The sequence below is a fragment of the Rhododendron vialii genome, chromosome 13a (assembly GCF_030253575.1).
Source record: "Rhododendron vialii isolate Sample 1 chromosome 13a, ASM3025357v1".
Taxonomy (NCBI): domain Eukaryota; kingdom Viridiplantae; phylum Streptophyta; class Magnoliopsida; order Ericales; family Ericaceae; genus Rhododendron; species Rhododendron vialii.
Genome location: NC_080569.1, coordinates 2,681,720 through 2,697,229, shown reverse-complemented (window position 1 = coordinate 2,697,229; position 15,510 = coordinate 2,681,720). Strand labels below are relative to the sequence as shown.

General features: G+C 38.8%; 1 protein-coding gene across 1 annotated transcript; it reads left to right on the top strand.

Annotated features, from left to right (window-relative positions):
* Nucleotides 1-5,682: 5,682 nt before the first annotated feature.
* On the top strand, nucleotides 5,683-14,958 carry LOC131313530 (ARM REPEAT PROTEIN INTERACTING WITH ABF2-like). Its single transcript, XM_058341881.1, has 19 exons — nucleotides 5,683-6,033; nucleotides 6,148-6,296; nucleotides 7,997-8,169; nucleotides 8,250-8,370; nucleotides 8,473-8,547; nucleotides 8,656-8,750; nucleotides 8,946-9,021; nucleotides 9,133-9,240; nucleotides 10,662-10,790; nucleotides 10,908-10,976; nucleotides 11,184-11,243; nucleotides 11,613-11,736; nucleotides 11,841-11,980; nucleotides 12,577-12,640; nucleotides 12,728-12,807; nucleotides 13,099-13,163; nucleotides 13,258-13,375; nucleotides 13,464-13,588; nucleotides 14,384-14,958. The coding sequence occupies exons 1-19, from the start codon at nucleotides 5,787-5,789 to the stop codon at nucleotides 14,475-14,477; spliced, it is 2,112 nt and encodes a 703-aa protein (XP_058197864.1). The 5' UTR covers nucleotides 5,683-5,786; the 3' UTR covers nucleotides 14,478-14,958.
* The last annotated feature ends 552 nt before the right edge of the window (nucleotides 14,959-15,510 follow it).

Sequence of the window (15,510 nt, the reverse complement as noted above, 5' to 3'; positions counted from 1 at the left end):
AAAAGTTCAAAAATAGACATGATGTGTTAGACCCTATAGTGGCGAGAACCAAACCCATCCTCCCTCGCAAAAATCCTCACAGATCGATGGAGGGGATTCCTCACAGATTACGGCCAACTTTTCTTCGGGTTTTATCGGCACCAATTCTTGCCAAATGATCAACACATTATTGATTAATAATTTGACGGTAGACATGTTTTAGAGTTGATTGATCATGTCCCATGAAGCAAAACTCGAGAATTAATCTTTCATGACTTGGATATAAATAGACATCCGTGTTCAATTTTGTTGTTTCTGCATCATCAGAAGGGTGCTATTTAATAAAAATGGGCGTTTGTAGAAACACTATGAAGAGATGGCTCTAGTATTTCGTTTGGAGTAGGAGGTGATGTTTTTGGAGATCACGGAAGGGTGGGATTTCCGTGTTTATCAAAACTTTACTAGAAAATACAAGAAGTACGTATTGTAGAAATCCTGGTTTTAAAATAAACTTCTTTCTTGGGCGACCAAGCTAAACATTAATTTGTAATAGTAGTATATATCTGCGTAAAATGAACATTGGAGGAATCTACTCGATCTGACCCCCCATTCCACAATGCATCGATCTACTCTCAAGATCACGCACACGTGCGACTCTCTCTCTCTCTCTCTCTCTCTCTCTCTCTCTCTCTCTCTCTCATGTTGTATGATCGGATCTATCGATAGTACTGATCGTGATAGGATCTTGTCCAGAGTCCCAGACCCCTAGCTTTCTTTGCAATAATACTTTTTTAATTACACATGCATTTCAATCTTTCGTGTCTTCTTCCCGCATTCCCAATATTGCCCTCCCCATCACACACACGCACGAAAAGATACGCACATTTAGGGTGGATATGGCGTACAATTTGATTCGCCTGGCTTTTTAAATTTTTTTTCCTATTTTTTTTTCTAGATTTGCTTCAGTTTTGTTGATTTAATCATTTATCTTGACAAGAGTAACTTCAAAATCAATGATTATATATGTCTAAAAATTTAAAAGAAAAAAAGTTATAAATACGAAAAAAATGAACTTTTTTTTTATTAAAAATAAATAAATTTGACCCTTTGTCAACTCAAACAAGAATGGATCCAATTTCTGTAACACCGCCATGAATCCATATATGAAGTTCCCCATCCATCTACCACATTCATTCTCTATGTATATATGCACTGGAACCAATTAATGAAATGTTGAAAGAGGAATTCATAGTTGTGCTTTAGTGTTTGAAAGAGGAATTCATAGTTGTGCTTTAATTTAATTTGTCTTCTTCATTGGTTTGAGGCTTTTTTTGAGTTTTTCCACTCTCTCTCCAAACTATAGAAACAACAACAACAAAAGGCATGCTTCTTCTTCTTCTTTTTAATCTTAGCTCTTAGCTAATGGAGAGGGCAGTAAAAATCTTTTGGCCGCGTCACGAGATTTCAACAAACCAATAATATAGTACAGTACCTTTCAATAAGACAAAATAATTTAAACAAATGTTGTACGCGAAGAACATAAAATTCCAAAAACAAATCTTTTCTCATAATTTTATTTTGTATTGGATCTAGTACTTAATTATTTTGATTGTAGAAGCTTAAAACAGTCTGAGATTATATACATGTACGTACATGCACTTGGGTAATTATTAGACTTCTAAATAATCGGACAGTCCAACAATAGTAACTTTATAATAGCTGTTTTAATTCGATCGATCCCAATTATTTATACACACTGAATCAGTCACTCATCGTCCATAACTAATTCGCTGTGATCTGTTGTTTTGTTGTATACTTTATACTAGTAGTAATTAATACTTAATTAGTACTATTAATTCGAAGACATTAACCCACAGCTGGCAGAGTACTGGTACTGGGTAGTATATAGACTAGTACTGCTTAGATTAGATGCATGCAGGAAGACCTTAATTAACATTTTAAAGAAGAGTAAGATAGTATTAGACAGAATTAAAGTTGTTAATCTAACCCTCGTGAGCTGCAAACCGTGTTCACCAGCAGCAGCAAGCTGTAGAATGAATCTGATCAGAAGAGAAAGCGCAGCGAAACAGTGTTTTCTCCCTCTTCAAGGATAATTTTTTGGGTGCCGGGTACGTACCACATGGCCATACCTACGTGTTGCCCAAGTAGCCCATTCGGGCAGTCTAAAAACGTGTTGAAAGGTCTAGATCGATTAAAATCGTCTCTCTTCTTTCTCCCTACCGCCTACCACTCTCTCTCTTTCCAAAATTCGAGCCGTCCAAAACCGAAATAGACAACTCGGATGCGCCTAAGTGGGTACCTCTTCATGGTTTGTTTGGCTCCACTTATATGTAATAATAATAATACAGTACCAGTTGTTTATTCACCCGTAGCATTTTGTTTGGCTCTAGCTGTTGGTAGGTCTCCGCAACTTGTTTATGGAGTAGTAATTCATTGTCGGGGTATGGTGCATCAGCACGTAGGAGTAATATATTTCTATTGCACAAGAAGACAAAACTCCTGGTGGAGATGGTGGATGTGATTTGACTTCTTATTTTTTTGGCATTTTATGGTGCTGAGTCCGGTGGAGATCGATGAGAGAGAAACAGAATCCACACACAATTAGAGAGAGAGAGGTGGGGACACGCATACGGGTTTTTTTTGGGTAGCACAGGGTGATCTGAGTTAGTTTGCCTGTATTTCCGACCGTCACATAGCCGTTTTACATGCTTTCGCGTGCGTGGAGGTGAGATTTCTTCGAAAATTACTGGGACGGACTATTGTTTACTAAGCAGTTACTACTGGAGTAGTATCTATTTTACCTCTTGAGCAGCTAAAAGTGGCTGCAAATGTGGTGGGGATCATTTGTAAGGAGACGCACGTTTTAAAGGAAAGGTCCCGCGAAGTTTCTTCGGTTACGGACGTATTGTACCGTCGCCGACGACACCGACACCGACAGATACGGTTTTGCCACCGTGTGATCTTGTTACAGTGTTACTGCATGTGTGATAAAATGAAACTGGGTAAAAGTTTGAACCAAGTATATCTATTTTCTCTATAAATACTTGTTTTTGTTTTTAGTTAGTTTTTTCATCTTTCACCTATTTTAGTTTTTGGATTTTTCTCGATGATGTAGATTAAATTAGGGAAAAAATAAACCGAACTTGAAAAATAATCAGAAATAATTTTTAAAACATCATTAAAATTTGTATTTTTTTGAAATATTTTTGCCTTACATATTTTGTAAAAAAAAAAAATTTGTTAAAAGTTTTTAACTTTCAAGAGGTAAAAGAAATTATTGCAGAGTTAACAAAGATTCAAAGACAAAAAAATGAGTCCAAAGATAATTTTGTCCAAACTTCACCCAAATAAATTTGAAATATCTTCCTCTTTTCTTTCAAGATTTCTTTTTGGTTGCACAACTCTCTATCACGGGACTGTATTTGTGCATCTTAGCATTTTATTTCTTGGATGTTGGATTAATTAACTAAACGCACCTGAGTACAGAAAGAACTTCCCGGCCAATCTAATGCTTTTTCCGGCTTTTCGAAACAGGCAATACAATATGTGATTTACTTCATTTTTTCTATTTAGCCTGCTACTTAGGAATTAGGATGACCCAAATTAACTTAGCAAAAAAGCTCCTTAAGACATTACGGAGAATTGGGCCTTAGTACTCCGTATTGGGCCTTAGTACTACTCCTTTTATCATTTCCCATTTCAAACATACTTTGGGAACTGGGCCTTGAGAATAGTTTTGTGAAACTGAATGGGCTTTTCTCGAGAAGCTGCTATTTGTTCCCAAAAAGTAAAAAACACAGCAAGCACTCGTTAATTCTGGGCTGGTCCTAATTTTGGATTCGTTAGCCCATAAAGTCATATGAGGTACAAGTGCAATGCCCACTATGTTTTGTTGGTGTGATTTTACTTCTTTACCCTACTTTAAATAGCAACAAAGGGTGGTGGGCAACTCATCATTTAGGATTTGGCAACCCACCTCTCTCTCTCTCTCTCTCTCTCTCTCTCTCTCTCTCTCTCTCTCTCTCTCCACTGGCCTTCCCTCCACCATTGTCGCCCTCCACCACCGCCGACCTTCCCTCCGCCGCCCTCCCTAGTCACAACCGGCCTTCTCTCCACCACCGCCGCCCTTCCCTCCACCATCGCCGCCTTTCTCTCTCCCGTCGCCTGACTCCTCCGCGGAGCGACCAGAGACTAGATCTACCATCATCGTTGTCCTCCTCTCTCCGCCGCTGTCGCAGCGGCCGTTGCCTCCCCTGAAACGCCCAAATCCTGCTCCGCCACCGAATCCGCGAGCTTGTTCCGTTCTCGACGAGAAATGGGGTTGATGTGGCGGTGAAATGCTCTAGTGTCTGGTTGTGGTGACGGATGAGGTAAAGTTGGTTGTTCAGGCATCAAAGTTTATGGGATCCGGATCTATTGGGACATTGTCCACCTATATAGGACCAGCTGGAAAGAAGCCCTTTCCCATTTCAAACATACTTTGGGAACTGGGCCTTGAGAATAGTTTGTGAAACTGAATGGGCTTTTCTTGAGATCCCGCTATTCGTTCCCAAAACGTAAAAAAACAGCAAGGACTGGTTTGAGCCCAACAACCAGGCCCACTGGTAAATGGCCGGATCGTGGAAAACCTGTCACAACTGAAAGCACTTGTGACGCACACAGTGGCCCTATATTCGGGCCCTGAGAATTTATCCAACTGGGGTATTTTTTTTCAGCTCGTATTGATTTTCGAACGATGTTTGAAAAAATATCATTTTGTTTAGTGCAGGACAAATTCAGCGAGTTGAACTAAATGAACTTGTCGAACATTATTTTCTGCCTGGTAATGAAGCACGTGTAAAAGGTACCGCCCGAGAGGGATCTCTCCCATTTCGGCTCCTCCTCTTATCCATCAAAGATAAATAAATGTTTAAAAAAATAAAAACAAAATTTGAGTCAATTTAAAACATTGAGTAAAACATGGTATAACACACTCACATGAAAATGAAGATGAGAATAAAAACGAGACCCTCTAAATATGTGTAAGAAGAAACAAAATTGAAAGAAATTGATGAATGTTATGCCATATATTTTGCAACCCAAGGCATGGTTAGCTACAATTCTAGTTATATTTTTGGATGGTTAGCTACAATTCTAGTAATGTGGCAACTGTGTTGAATTTATAGCCTGACAAACGAGTGATGCTCTCGACCCTCGATACTCAACTTGATGTGCTAATGTAAATCGATTTTTTTTTAATCAACATTATATAAACACGTAAAGAAAAATATGTGTTGCTTACACTGTCATTAGTGGAGATATTTCTTAAGATTTCAATAAATCAATCATGCTTAGTGTCACGCACAAAATACACGCGGAAATGCACACACTTACATTCACGAAGGGGCCCATATAATGCATAGTGTGTGTAGTAGTAGTAATAAAAATTTCCCAAATTAACAAGAGATTTCCATTTTCAAAGGCTGATGTGTCCCTTGACATGGAGATATGATAAAGCGCGGGCACACAGACGACTGAATGCATGCGCACGTTAGCGTAACGTTTCGTAAAGAAAAGAGGCGGGAGCGCAATCTAGCAACGATTCGCAAAAATTTCAGATGCACGCGGGCTTCACAATTTTCAGCTTCTTAGGTTATAGTCCGCCCGATATAAAACCCACGCAAGCCCACTCATTTTCACTTCCGTCCCCAAAAAAAAAAAACACTCAAAATACGTAAACCCACGCCCCTTTCCCAAAATTACCCCCGTGTCCCCCCCCTCCCCTCTCTCTCCCATCATCTCCGGTGATGGAGAACCAGAGCAGCCACGAACAACCGACGAGATCCGCGAGGAAGAACCTGAAGCGGAAGCTGGAAGAGGATTTCGAAGAGGATCGGAAGGTCGTTGCTCTCTCTCCTCGCGACAACCACGAAGATCTCGTCCGTAACATCCGCACGCAGGTCGACATCCTCGGTTCCACCTTCTCGCCGATCGAGGCAGATCGGCTCGCCGCCAAGACCTCTATTCACGTCCTCTGCGAGCTCGCCAAGAACGGTACCGCAAAATTCTTTATTATTCGATTATTTGATTTTTTTCATTTTCTGTGTTAATTTTTTTAAAAAAATTTTTACCTAGGGAATTGATGTTAGAGGATTTGTGTGTTTTCAGAGGAAATTGTGAATTTAATTGTGGATTGCGGAGCGGTGGCGCCGCTGGTGAGGCATCTGCAGGCGCCGCCATCGAGCACTGGTTCGAAGCCGTACGAGCACGAAGTCGAGAAAGGAAGCGCTTTCACGCTTGGTCTTCTCGCTGTGAAAGTAATTACGCATGCTACTTTTTGAAATTATTATTATTTTGCTACTGCTACCTTGTGCCTTTGGTGGACTATCTTTGGTAATTAGGATATGATGAATCAATTTGATAATTTTTACTGCTACTTTGTGCCCTTGGTGAAGTTAATCAATTTGATAACTAGTAACTGTTTTATGTGCTTGATCTTTGGTTAGGTGTCTGTTAGTATATCATTTGAAAAGTCTTTGTTTTTTTTTTTTAAAGTCATTTGAAAAGTCTTGAAATCACATGAAATCAAATTAGCCAAAATTGGAATACTTGATCTACACGTTAACACAGCATAACGCAAGCTTAGGATAAGAACTAGGATCCTAACAGGTCTAAACCCTCTAAATAAAACTACACTTGTAAATATAATAAAATAATTTTCTTATCCAAAAAAATCTTTTTACTGGCAAGAATAATAAAAAATTCCAACTTGCTATTCCACATTGGTGAGTTGTGCTGTTTTGACAATCCACGCCCACTTCAATACGTTGGAGGCTTGTAAGATTTTGTTCGCCTGAATATGTACTTTGCTTTTTTGGAAGCTTACTTTTGCGAGACAATTAACTGCCATGTAATTTTGGAAGCTTATTAATGTTCAGGAGAGAATTAACTGCCACATATATTTGCTGTTATCTATTCACTAGGTCGGGTGTCGGGATTTTAATGTTGATAGTTGAGAATTCCCTTACTAACATGAGTTTGCGGATTGATTAGTCTTAGATGTTTGAGTTACCGTATAGAGTTATTTAATAAGGCACTATTTATTACGGTATGTGTCATCATTTTGTAATCTCTCCCCGAATGCTGGGTTCTAGTTGATTGTTATTTTATGGTATATTTTGCTTGTCACTTATTTTTAGCAACACCCAAGGCAATGACTGTCAGGCAGTAATAGCTTGAGTCAAGCTATCACTGTGGCCTCTAGCATTGTTTCTAATACCAAGTACGGTTGATGGTTGCATGGGAGCTCCTGCCTTATCAAGGTTGGGAATGGATCATGCACAGGGGGAGGATAATTCCTTCTTAGTTCTTACACAGCCAATTGTAATTTGTAGCTTTGGAGCAGATAGAAATAGGGAAATTGGAAGAAAAACTAGCTCCATTGTATTGGCCATTGGGTGTTTTGTGATTTTATGGATGTTTGTTGCAGGGTTCTCTCATTTAGAAGTGTCTCAGCTGATTGTAGACAGTTTTCTTTGTGTTACGATGGAGATACTGCATTGGGCTTCTCTATGTTGCTGTTGTTGAACTTCAGTCTGTGCAGTGGGCACCTGTGTCTATTGTAGTCTTGGTTGCTCCACTTCCTGCTCAGGAAGTATGTAGTTCTAGACTCTGACGATGTATTTTAAATTGTGGAGAGTCCATTCCACAGCGTGAATGTAAAAGGTGTTGAATATTGGTGTCCAATGTTGGATGATACTATGCTTCCACTAATACTAGCAAACAGTTTTTCTTTTGCTTTCTCATTCTAAAGTGGAATCAATCCTTGTCTGATTAGGAAAAGTATATGGTGGTGTTGATGACCTCTTCAATTTGAGATGTGCATTTTAAGGATGCTATTCCTTCCTCCCATCACAGGATATGTTTCCTTTTGATTGGTGCTTGATTTATATTCATACCGTCATCGCCATGCTCCGTGTCTCATGTTGTTTGTTCTATCTTCTGGTTGCTTGTACAGCCAGAGCATCAACAACTCATTGTCGATGCTGGAGCTCTGCCCCATCTTGTTGGTCTGTTGAAGAGGCATAGGGATGGTCAAAACTCTAGAGCAGTCAATGGTGTTATCAGGAGAGCAGCTGATGCAATCACCAACCTTGCTCATGAGAATAGCAGCATCAAAACTCGTGTTAGGTTTGTTTGTTTTTTGGCGTTATTCAAATCCAATATCCAGTGTTGTATCATCATCATGAACATTTTGGTCATACATCCAGGATTGAAGGTGGAATTCCACTCCTTGTTGAATTGGTTGATTTTAGCGACTTAAAGGTGCAGAGAGCAGCAGCAGGGGCTCTGCGAACCCTTGCCTTTAAAAACGATGAGAACAAAAATCAGGTTGATGGATTCTCTTTGACTCACAGAGTGCATTACCAGATTTAAATACCATACAACCTTAATCATGGACCCAGTTTGTGTTTTAAATTAATGCACTTGCAGATTGTGGAATGCAATGCCCTACCTACTCTTATTCTAATGCTTCGATCAGAGGATGCTGCTATACATTATGAAGCGGTTGGTTTATGATTTTATTCATTATTAGATCACTTGCTTCACTCATTTGGGCACTCTGAACACTTCTATTGCCAGAACCACTGACAGACCTTGGAATGTATCTGTTAGGTTGGTGTGATTGGGAATCTGGTGCATTCATCTCCGCATATTAAGAAAGAAGTTCTGCTTGCTGGAGCGTTGCAGCCAGTCATTGGATTACTGAGGTACTAATCGTGCACCCAATCTGACGGCATTGGTTCGCTTGTTACTCACTTGTGCTTTTCGGAGTGTAGATATTTGCTCTGTTTTCACTGCGTCCTTAAACTCTCTTGGCAAAGTTTGAGTTTCAATTAGATTGCGTGTCCGTTCGTACCTTTTCCTTTTTTTTGTTAACTCATGTGAAACTATCTCAATTACAGTTCTTGCTGTTCAGAGAGCCAAAGGGAAGCAGCTTTGCTACTTGGGCAATTTGCTGCTAATGATTCAGACTGCAAGGTAGAATGGAATACCTTTTCCATATTTTTTACTGGAATCTTCAATATTATAATCCATCCTATCCCATTGCAACGCATTACCTCAAATTTTCTTTAATGTGTTATTGTGTAGGTGCACATTGTTCAGAGAGGTGCTGTCCAACCATTAATTGAGATGCTTCAATCTCCAGACACACAACTAAAAGAAATGTCAGCTTTTGCATTGGGGAGGTTGGCGCAGGTTTTTATCTTTTATGATCTCATGATTTGTTTACATGTATATTCTGTCAAGCAACATGTGGCCATAAAACCTCCCCGTTTTCACTTTTCAGCAAAAGTTTTCAGTGGTACTTAACTAAATAAATGATGCAATTTATCCAAAAAATTCTCAAAGAGATGCGGTTTTTGAGAGGAGAAATCTGGGCTAAAGCTCTGCATTACAAATTATTAGTCTCCAGAACTAATTAATATAATGTACACTAAGCACTTATCGATTGACTAGTGACTGAGATGGACGGCTTACATACGGCTTGGACGCACAAAACACAACACTTGGACGCACAAAACACAACACTTCGACATGTCATCGTGCCAATAGAAATATTTCATGGTGTCAAATCTTTGTATTGTTTCTCCTTTGAAGATAAGTAGTGCCCTTGTTAGCAAGAGGAAAAGGAAACCAGGAATAATTAGGCATCTAACAGAGCTAAAAGAGACAGAAAGTTACCTTCTTCATTCCTTTACCAAGATTAGTCTTGGCTTCTTTCGGCATCTTAATCCAGGTGTTTTCTAGAAGTAATTGGAGGGCCAATGGTAACCTCAAGTCTTTATTTGGCTATCCTTTGATGTTTTAGAAACATTTAACTTTCTATCTCTCTCAATGTGTATATTCCATTTGAGGCCAGTACTTGATTTTCTTATGGTGTAAATTTCATTTCTTTTCTGTTAATCGTTGAAGTCATTTGGGTGCAATTGTTTATTACCTTTTTTTCCTTGTTAAATCTTCCAGTGGGAATACTGTTGGAGATATGCCTTGAATTTGGGATGGTTGAAAAGACATTTGAATTCCTAAAAGATTTGTTTCCTTGTTGGTTTGGACTTTGGGTGCAAGGAATTTTGTTTGGGCAAGTATTGGTTTTAGGAAGGACTCTTGTGGCTATAAATATAGCCTTACTCTCTTCATTAGGTTTTAGGACTTCTTGAGTGAATCCCTATGGAGAGGCTCCAAGGGGGTCTCTCATGTTGAAGATTAGATATTAGGGTTTTGGTTTATGCTCTATTGGGTTCCACCTAGGGTTTTAGTATCCCTATCGGATTCCACCAGAGATTTGTCCCTATATATCTGTAATTGGATGCTTCAACAAGAGTTACGGGTATAGCCGGCTCTGTGTGTTATCTCCCCGTTTATAGTGGATCCTCTTGCTCTTCTCCTGTGGACGTACCCAATTTGGGGAACCATATAAATCTTGTGTTCTTGATTTTCGCTTGTTTTGTTTATATTCTCAATTTGGTTTTCGGCACAACAAATACAGCTTGTTATTTCTTCTGAAACAAAGTTACTGATTGATTTACTGTTGTTCCTTGAAAAATGTTAATTCTTCCATCCTCCCTTATTCGTTTGTTTTTGTCACAAGTTTCCTGCTAAGATGTTCTCTTTTTCAGGACACTCACAACCAAGCTGGGATTGGCCACAGCGGTGGTATAGTGCCATTACTGAAGCTTCTTGATTCAAAAAATGGCTCTTTGCAACATAATTCTGCGTTTGCTCTTTATGGCCTTGCAGATAATGAGGTAGAGTTTTATTGAATAGTAATGAAATTCAAAACGTACTTTAGTATGACATTCTGGTTTCATAGTTGTAGTTACATGACTGTGAACCTGTACTCACTGTGTTGGTATCTTTTGTAGGATAATGTTGTAGAGTTTGTTAGGGTTGGGGGCATTCAGAAGCTTCAGGAAGGAGAATTCATTGTCCAGGTAAGTTTCTAGTTAATTTTTCTTACTTGTTGTTTACTACTTGCCTAGTTGCCTTTAATGGCAGTCAAATAAATTATATATGTATATATATATATATATATGTGTGTGTGTGTGTGTGTGTGTATGTACTTGTTTATTTAATTTGGTCAGTAAATGATGGGTGATTCCTAAGGATGAAACATTAATTTTTTATTTTTTTTCTTGCAGCCAACTAGGGATTGTGTAGCGAAGACTCTGAAAAGATTAGAGGAGAAGATACATGGACGAGTGAGGATTTTTCTTATTGTTGTTATGTTTCCATTTCTTTGGCTTATTAGGCATTTTCAACTGTTCAGAATTCAAAAGAGCCTCTAATTATCTTATAGAGTTTTAAGGAAAGAGGAAAATATATGCTAAACAATGTAATAAACGTTTTGTCTGTAAGACTAACAAATTGTTTTCTGCAAACAATATAATTTCATGTGAAAACACATGATTATGCCACTTATATGGGATGAAATGAGTGAAAGACTTTGTTTAGCAGGTGCTCTGTGTTAGCTTTTAGGTTAGATGCATCGAAGAACCTTGTAACCAATACATCATACTAACTATTGGCAAAGCGCACTATCTAAATACATCATTGCTTTCTCTTGACAGGTATTGAGCCATTTGCTGTACTTGATGAGGATTGGAGAAAAGTTTGTTCAAAGAAGAGTTGCTATGGCTCTTGCTCACCTTTGTTCTCCTGATGATCGGAAGGCTATTTTTATTGATAACAATGGTGAAAGCCCCGTTTTGGTTCTTTCTTTACTCGTAAGTATTTACTTTTGTAACCAACCGTATCGCCATCTGAGATTTGCCATCTGCGTGGACTTTGTCTCACAGGACTTGAGTTGCTTTTAGAGCTTCTTGAATCAACAAATGTGAAGCAACAACAAGATGTTTCAGTGGCTTTATACAAATTGGCTACCAAAGCTAGTTCGCTCTGTCCTATGGATGCAGCTCCCCCATCACCAACCCCTCAGGTAGGTCATGTTTTCTAATAGGTTTACCACATGTTGTCTTGGTTAATGCTTGATTATCAGATGTGATTTATTTTGTAACTGCTGGCATATTACAGGTATTTACTGCCCAAGCTGCTTCATGCCATTGACCTTTAATTGTATTTGATTCTGTGTATTAACTGTAATGAAATGGAACATTTTAGGATTTGGATAAGCTGTTTTGGTCATCAGTTGTTTACCCTATTGGTGAATCCTTAAGGGTGAGACCAATTCTACAATCACACCACATGACCACAAACTATATTTAGAGTGTTGGCTAGCACTTCCAGACTCAACACCAAAAACATCTTACAGGTGGAATGAGATACTATGTAATGATGAGGGTATAGAACAGACATCTATATCACTGTTGTACAAACATCACTAAACATGCTTACATGTGAATGCCAAGCGCCCTTAGCCAAAGTTGCATAATTTTTGCCTCTTTGTTTAAGTGCTTTTCTTGTATATGTTTGTGCTATTAATTTTTGGTCTCTCAATAATGCATGGAACTATTTATGTGAAACTATTATCTTGATGAGCTAGGATGTGTAATTGTTCAACTTTTTCTGCTGCAGGTCTATTTGGGTGAACAGTTTGTAAACAACCCCACGCTTTCTGATGTTACATTTCTAGTTGAAGGTAGAAAATTGTTCCCTGCCATCTTCATGTCTGCCCTTTTCATTTATTTATCTTTTGTTGCTTATTAGAAAGTTCTCTTTTGATCAGGCAAGCGGTTCTATGCTCACAGGATTTGTCTGCTTGCTTCTTCTGATGCATTCCGTGCAATGTTTGATGGTGGTTACCGGGTGAGATGGATTACCATTTTCAGTGCTTTTTGCTGGTTTCAGTGTATGTCAGATGGCTCTGTTAGCTACTCCGAACATATTTCTTGTCCCCATTATTCCTTAGAGAAATTAGAAATATAAGACAAACCTGCAGGCTGTTAATCTTTTACACTTGCACGGTCTTATGGATACATACTTGCCTAAGTTACTTTGCACAATTTCCGTTGTCCAGTCCTTCCAACCACACAAATTTGCAGTTAATTTATTAGCGGATTATTCAATTTGTTTGAATAGTGAAAAAATGCATTGCAGGAAAAGGATGCCAAGGACGTGGAGATTCCAAATATCAGATGGGATGTTTTTGAATTGATGATGAGGTGAGAAGTTTTCCATCGTTGTGTTTGCGGAGAGAGAAAGCGAGAAAATGTTTGGTGGAACGGAATAAGATGCTGTACCATGCTTTGGTTGCAGATACATATATACAGGATCAGTGGATGTCAATTTGGATATTGCACAGGAGCTTCTCAGAGCATCTGATCAATATCTTTTGGAGGGGCTCAAGCGTCTTTGTGAGTATGCCATTGCACAGGTGAGTTAAGAAAAAATAAGTTGATAACTGCGTACTTTATCTTGAGTTTCACAAGTTGAACTAATTGGTTCTCCTTATATTTCTCAAGGACATATCGGCAGAAAACGTGTCACTCATGTATGAGTTGTCGGAGTCCTTCAATGCTTTGTCATTGAAGCATGCATGCATTTTGTTTATCTTGGAGAAGTTCGACAAGCTAAGTGCTACGCCATGGTATGTTCCCTCCCTTCCCCCCTTCTCCTCTCTCTCACACACACACACCCCCCAGCTAGCACCTAGCAGAGACAAAATCCTCATCTTAATAAAAAGAACTCTCTAACAGTTATCAATAAAATAAAGAATTCCACGTTCTCTCTCTCTCTCTCTCTCTCTCTCTCTCTCTCTCTCTCTCTCTCTCACACACACACACACACACACATCAGCTAGCGGACACAAATCCTCATCTTAATAAAGAACTCTCTAACAGTTGTCAATAAAATAAAGAATTCTCTAAGTACATAGAATTTGATTGTCATTCATTAAGAAAGAGAAATGTCCTTGGTTGGAAAGTGAATAGTAACGTCATTCACTTAATCAAGCCTAGCTTTAACTCTAAACTCGTATTTCCTTCCATTGTGGAGTGTTCCGATTTAAATTTGCCGGTTCGATTATGGAACCGGAATTCATTTGGCTAGCCCAATTTGAGGTTTTGACTGAAATGTCACTCTTTATTGAATGAAGTTTGACCTGGGTTTTATGAGCACAATCGTTGTCTGTCTGCACTATCAACACTTGTATTTTTAAAGGGCTAGGAATTGAATCAAAGATCTCTATTTGTTTAAAATAGTTGTCTTTATTAGGATGCTTTGTTGTCTGCATTTTCCTTCGAAATAAGTATTGAAGCATCGGGTATTACAAGCTACCTTGGCTCCACCTTCCCAAAATAGTGAATACATTCTCTTATTAGTGTTTGTTATTCTGTGCAAATTCTCTATTTTCCTCTACTCATCAAGGAAGCATGATATGCAGGTTCTCTCATCTTATTCAACGTATTTTACCAGAGATGCGCAATTACTTTGCCAGAGCGCTTTCTAGGCGTATCCAAACTGACTTGCCGCAGTAGATGGGTTGTCTCTGTTGTGGTTATCGTTTCAAACACAGAATGTACAGATTGCGGTTAGTTTCCCCGTTTGCGAGAAAACGGAAGGAGCAAGTGATCAATCATCCTGATCCAGAGATGTTTTGCTAATACCGCGGCTAATGCGAGTTTCAGGTTTTGGCAGCAGTTATTCTTCTCGAGTAACTCCCGGGTGTTTCTGCGGATCAAAAAAAAAAAACTCCCGGGTGTTTCTCATTTGCAAGCCTGCAAGTCTTTGCAAAAAAGTCCCAAACAAAAGTGGGGGGAAATGAGAAGAGATAGCTTAACCTTCGAAAGTTTGTCATGGTGTGGCCATGAGAACTATTATTGGTTACTTAATTCTTTGTTCTTTTAAGTAGTGGACTCTCGCTATGCTTGTAGGACTCTTTTGGCTATTGACTTTAAGTTTGTACTTTGTATTACTAACTTCATTGTCTATGAAATGAAATCTCTTGCTGAGCAAAAAGAGAAGGGAGGAAAAAGTTGAGTGCGAGTTATATTTGGATCTGAATTTGTGGAGGAAGAACTAAAAGAACTAAAAAAAAAAAGGAGTAATCCTTAGTTAGTGAGCCCAATGGATGGTCTTGCAAGGTTTATCTTAATGAGAAAATTGCATTATTACCCACCACGTAAATGAGTCATTGTGTGCAAGTTAGGTGGTAAGAGCCATTTGCTATTAGTACCAGTTTTTTTTTTTTGATAATGTAGAGTGTCCTTGGACCAGCTTACTCGCATTATGGAATTAAATTTCTACGGTCTTCCACCAACTTGTGTCCCGTTCTTATGGGAGCCCATGGGGTAACCCTTAGGGGATTCGAACTGAGGATTTGGGAGAGCATATTCTAGGTCTTAACCAATTGAGACAACCCCTCGGGTTACTATTAGTACCAGTTGGACAAGAAAAGGAAATTCAAATCAAATCCAAAACACAAAGGAAGGAATTAAACAAAACTAGAAACAAAATCAAAGGATTGGATATAGCCTTGAATAAGCTGAAATAAGAAAATATGCGAAAAGG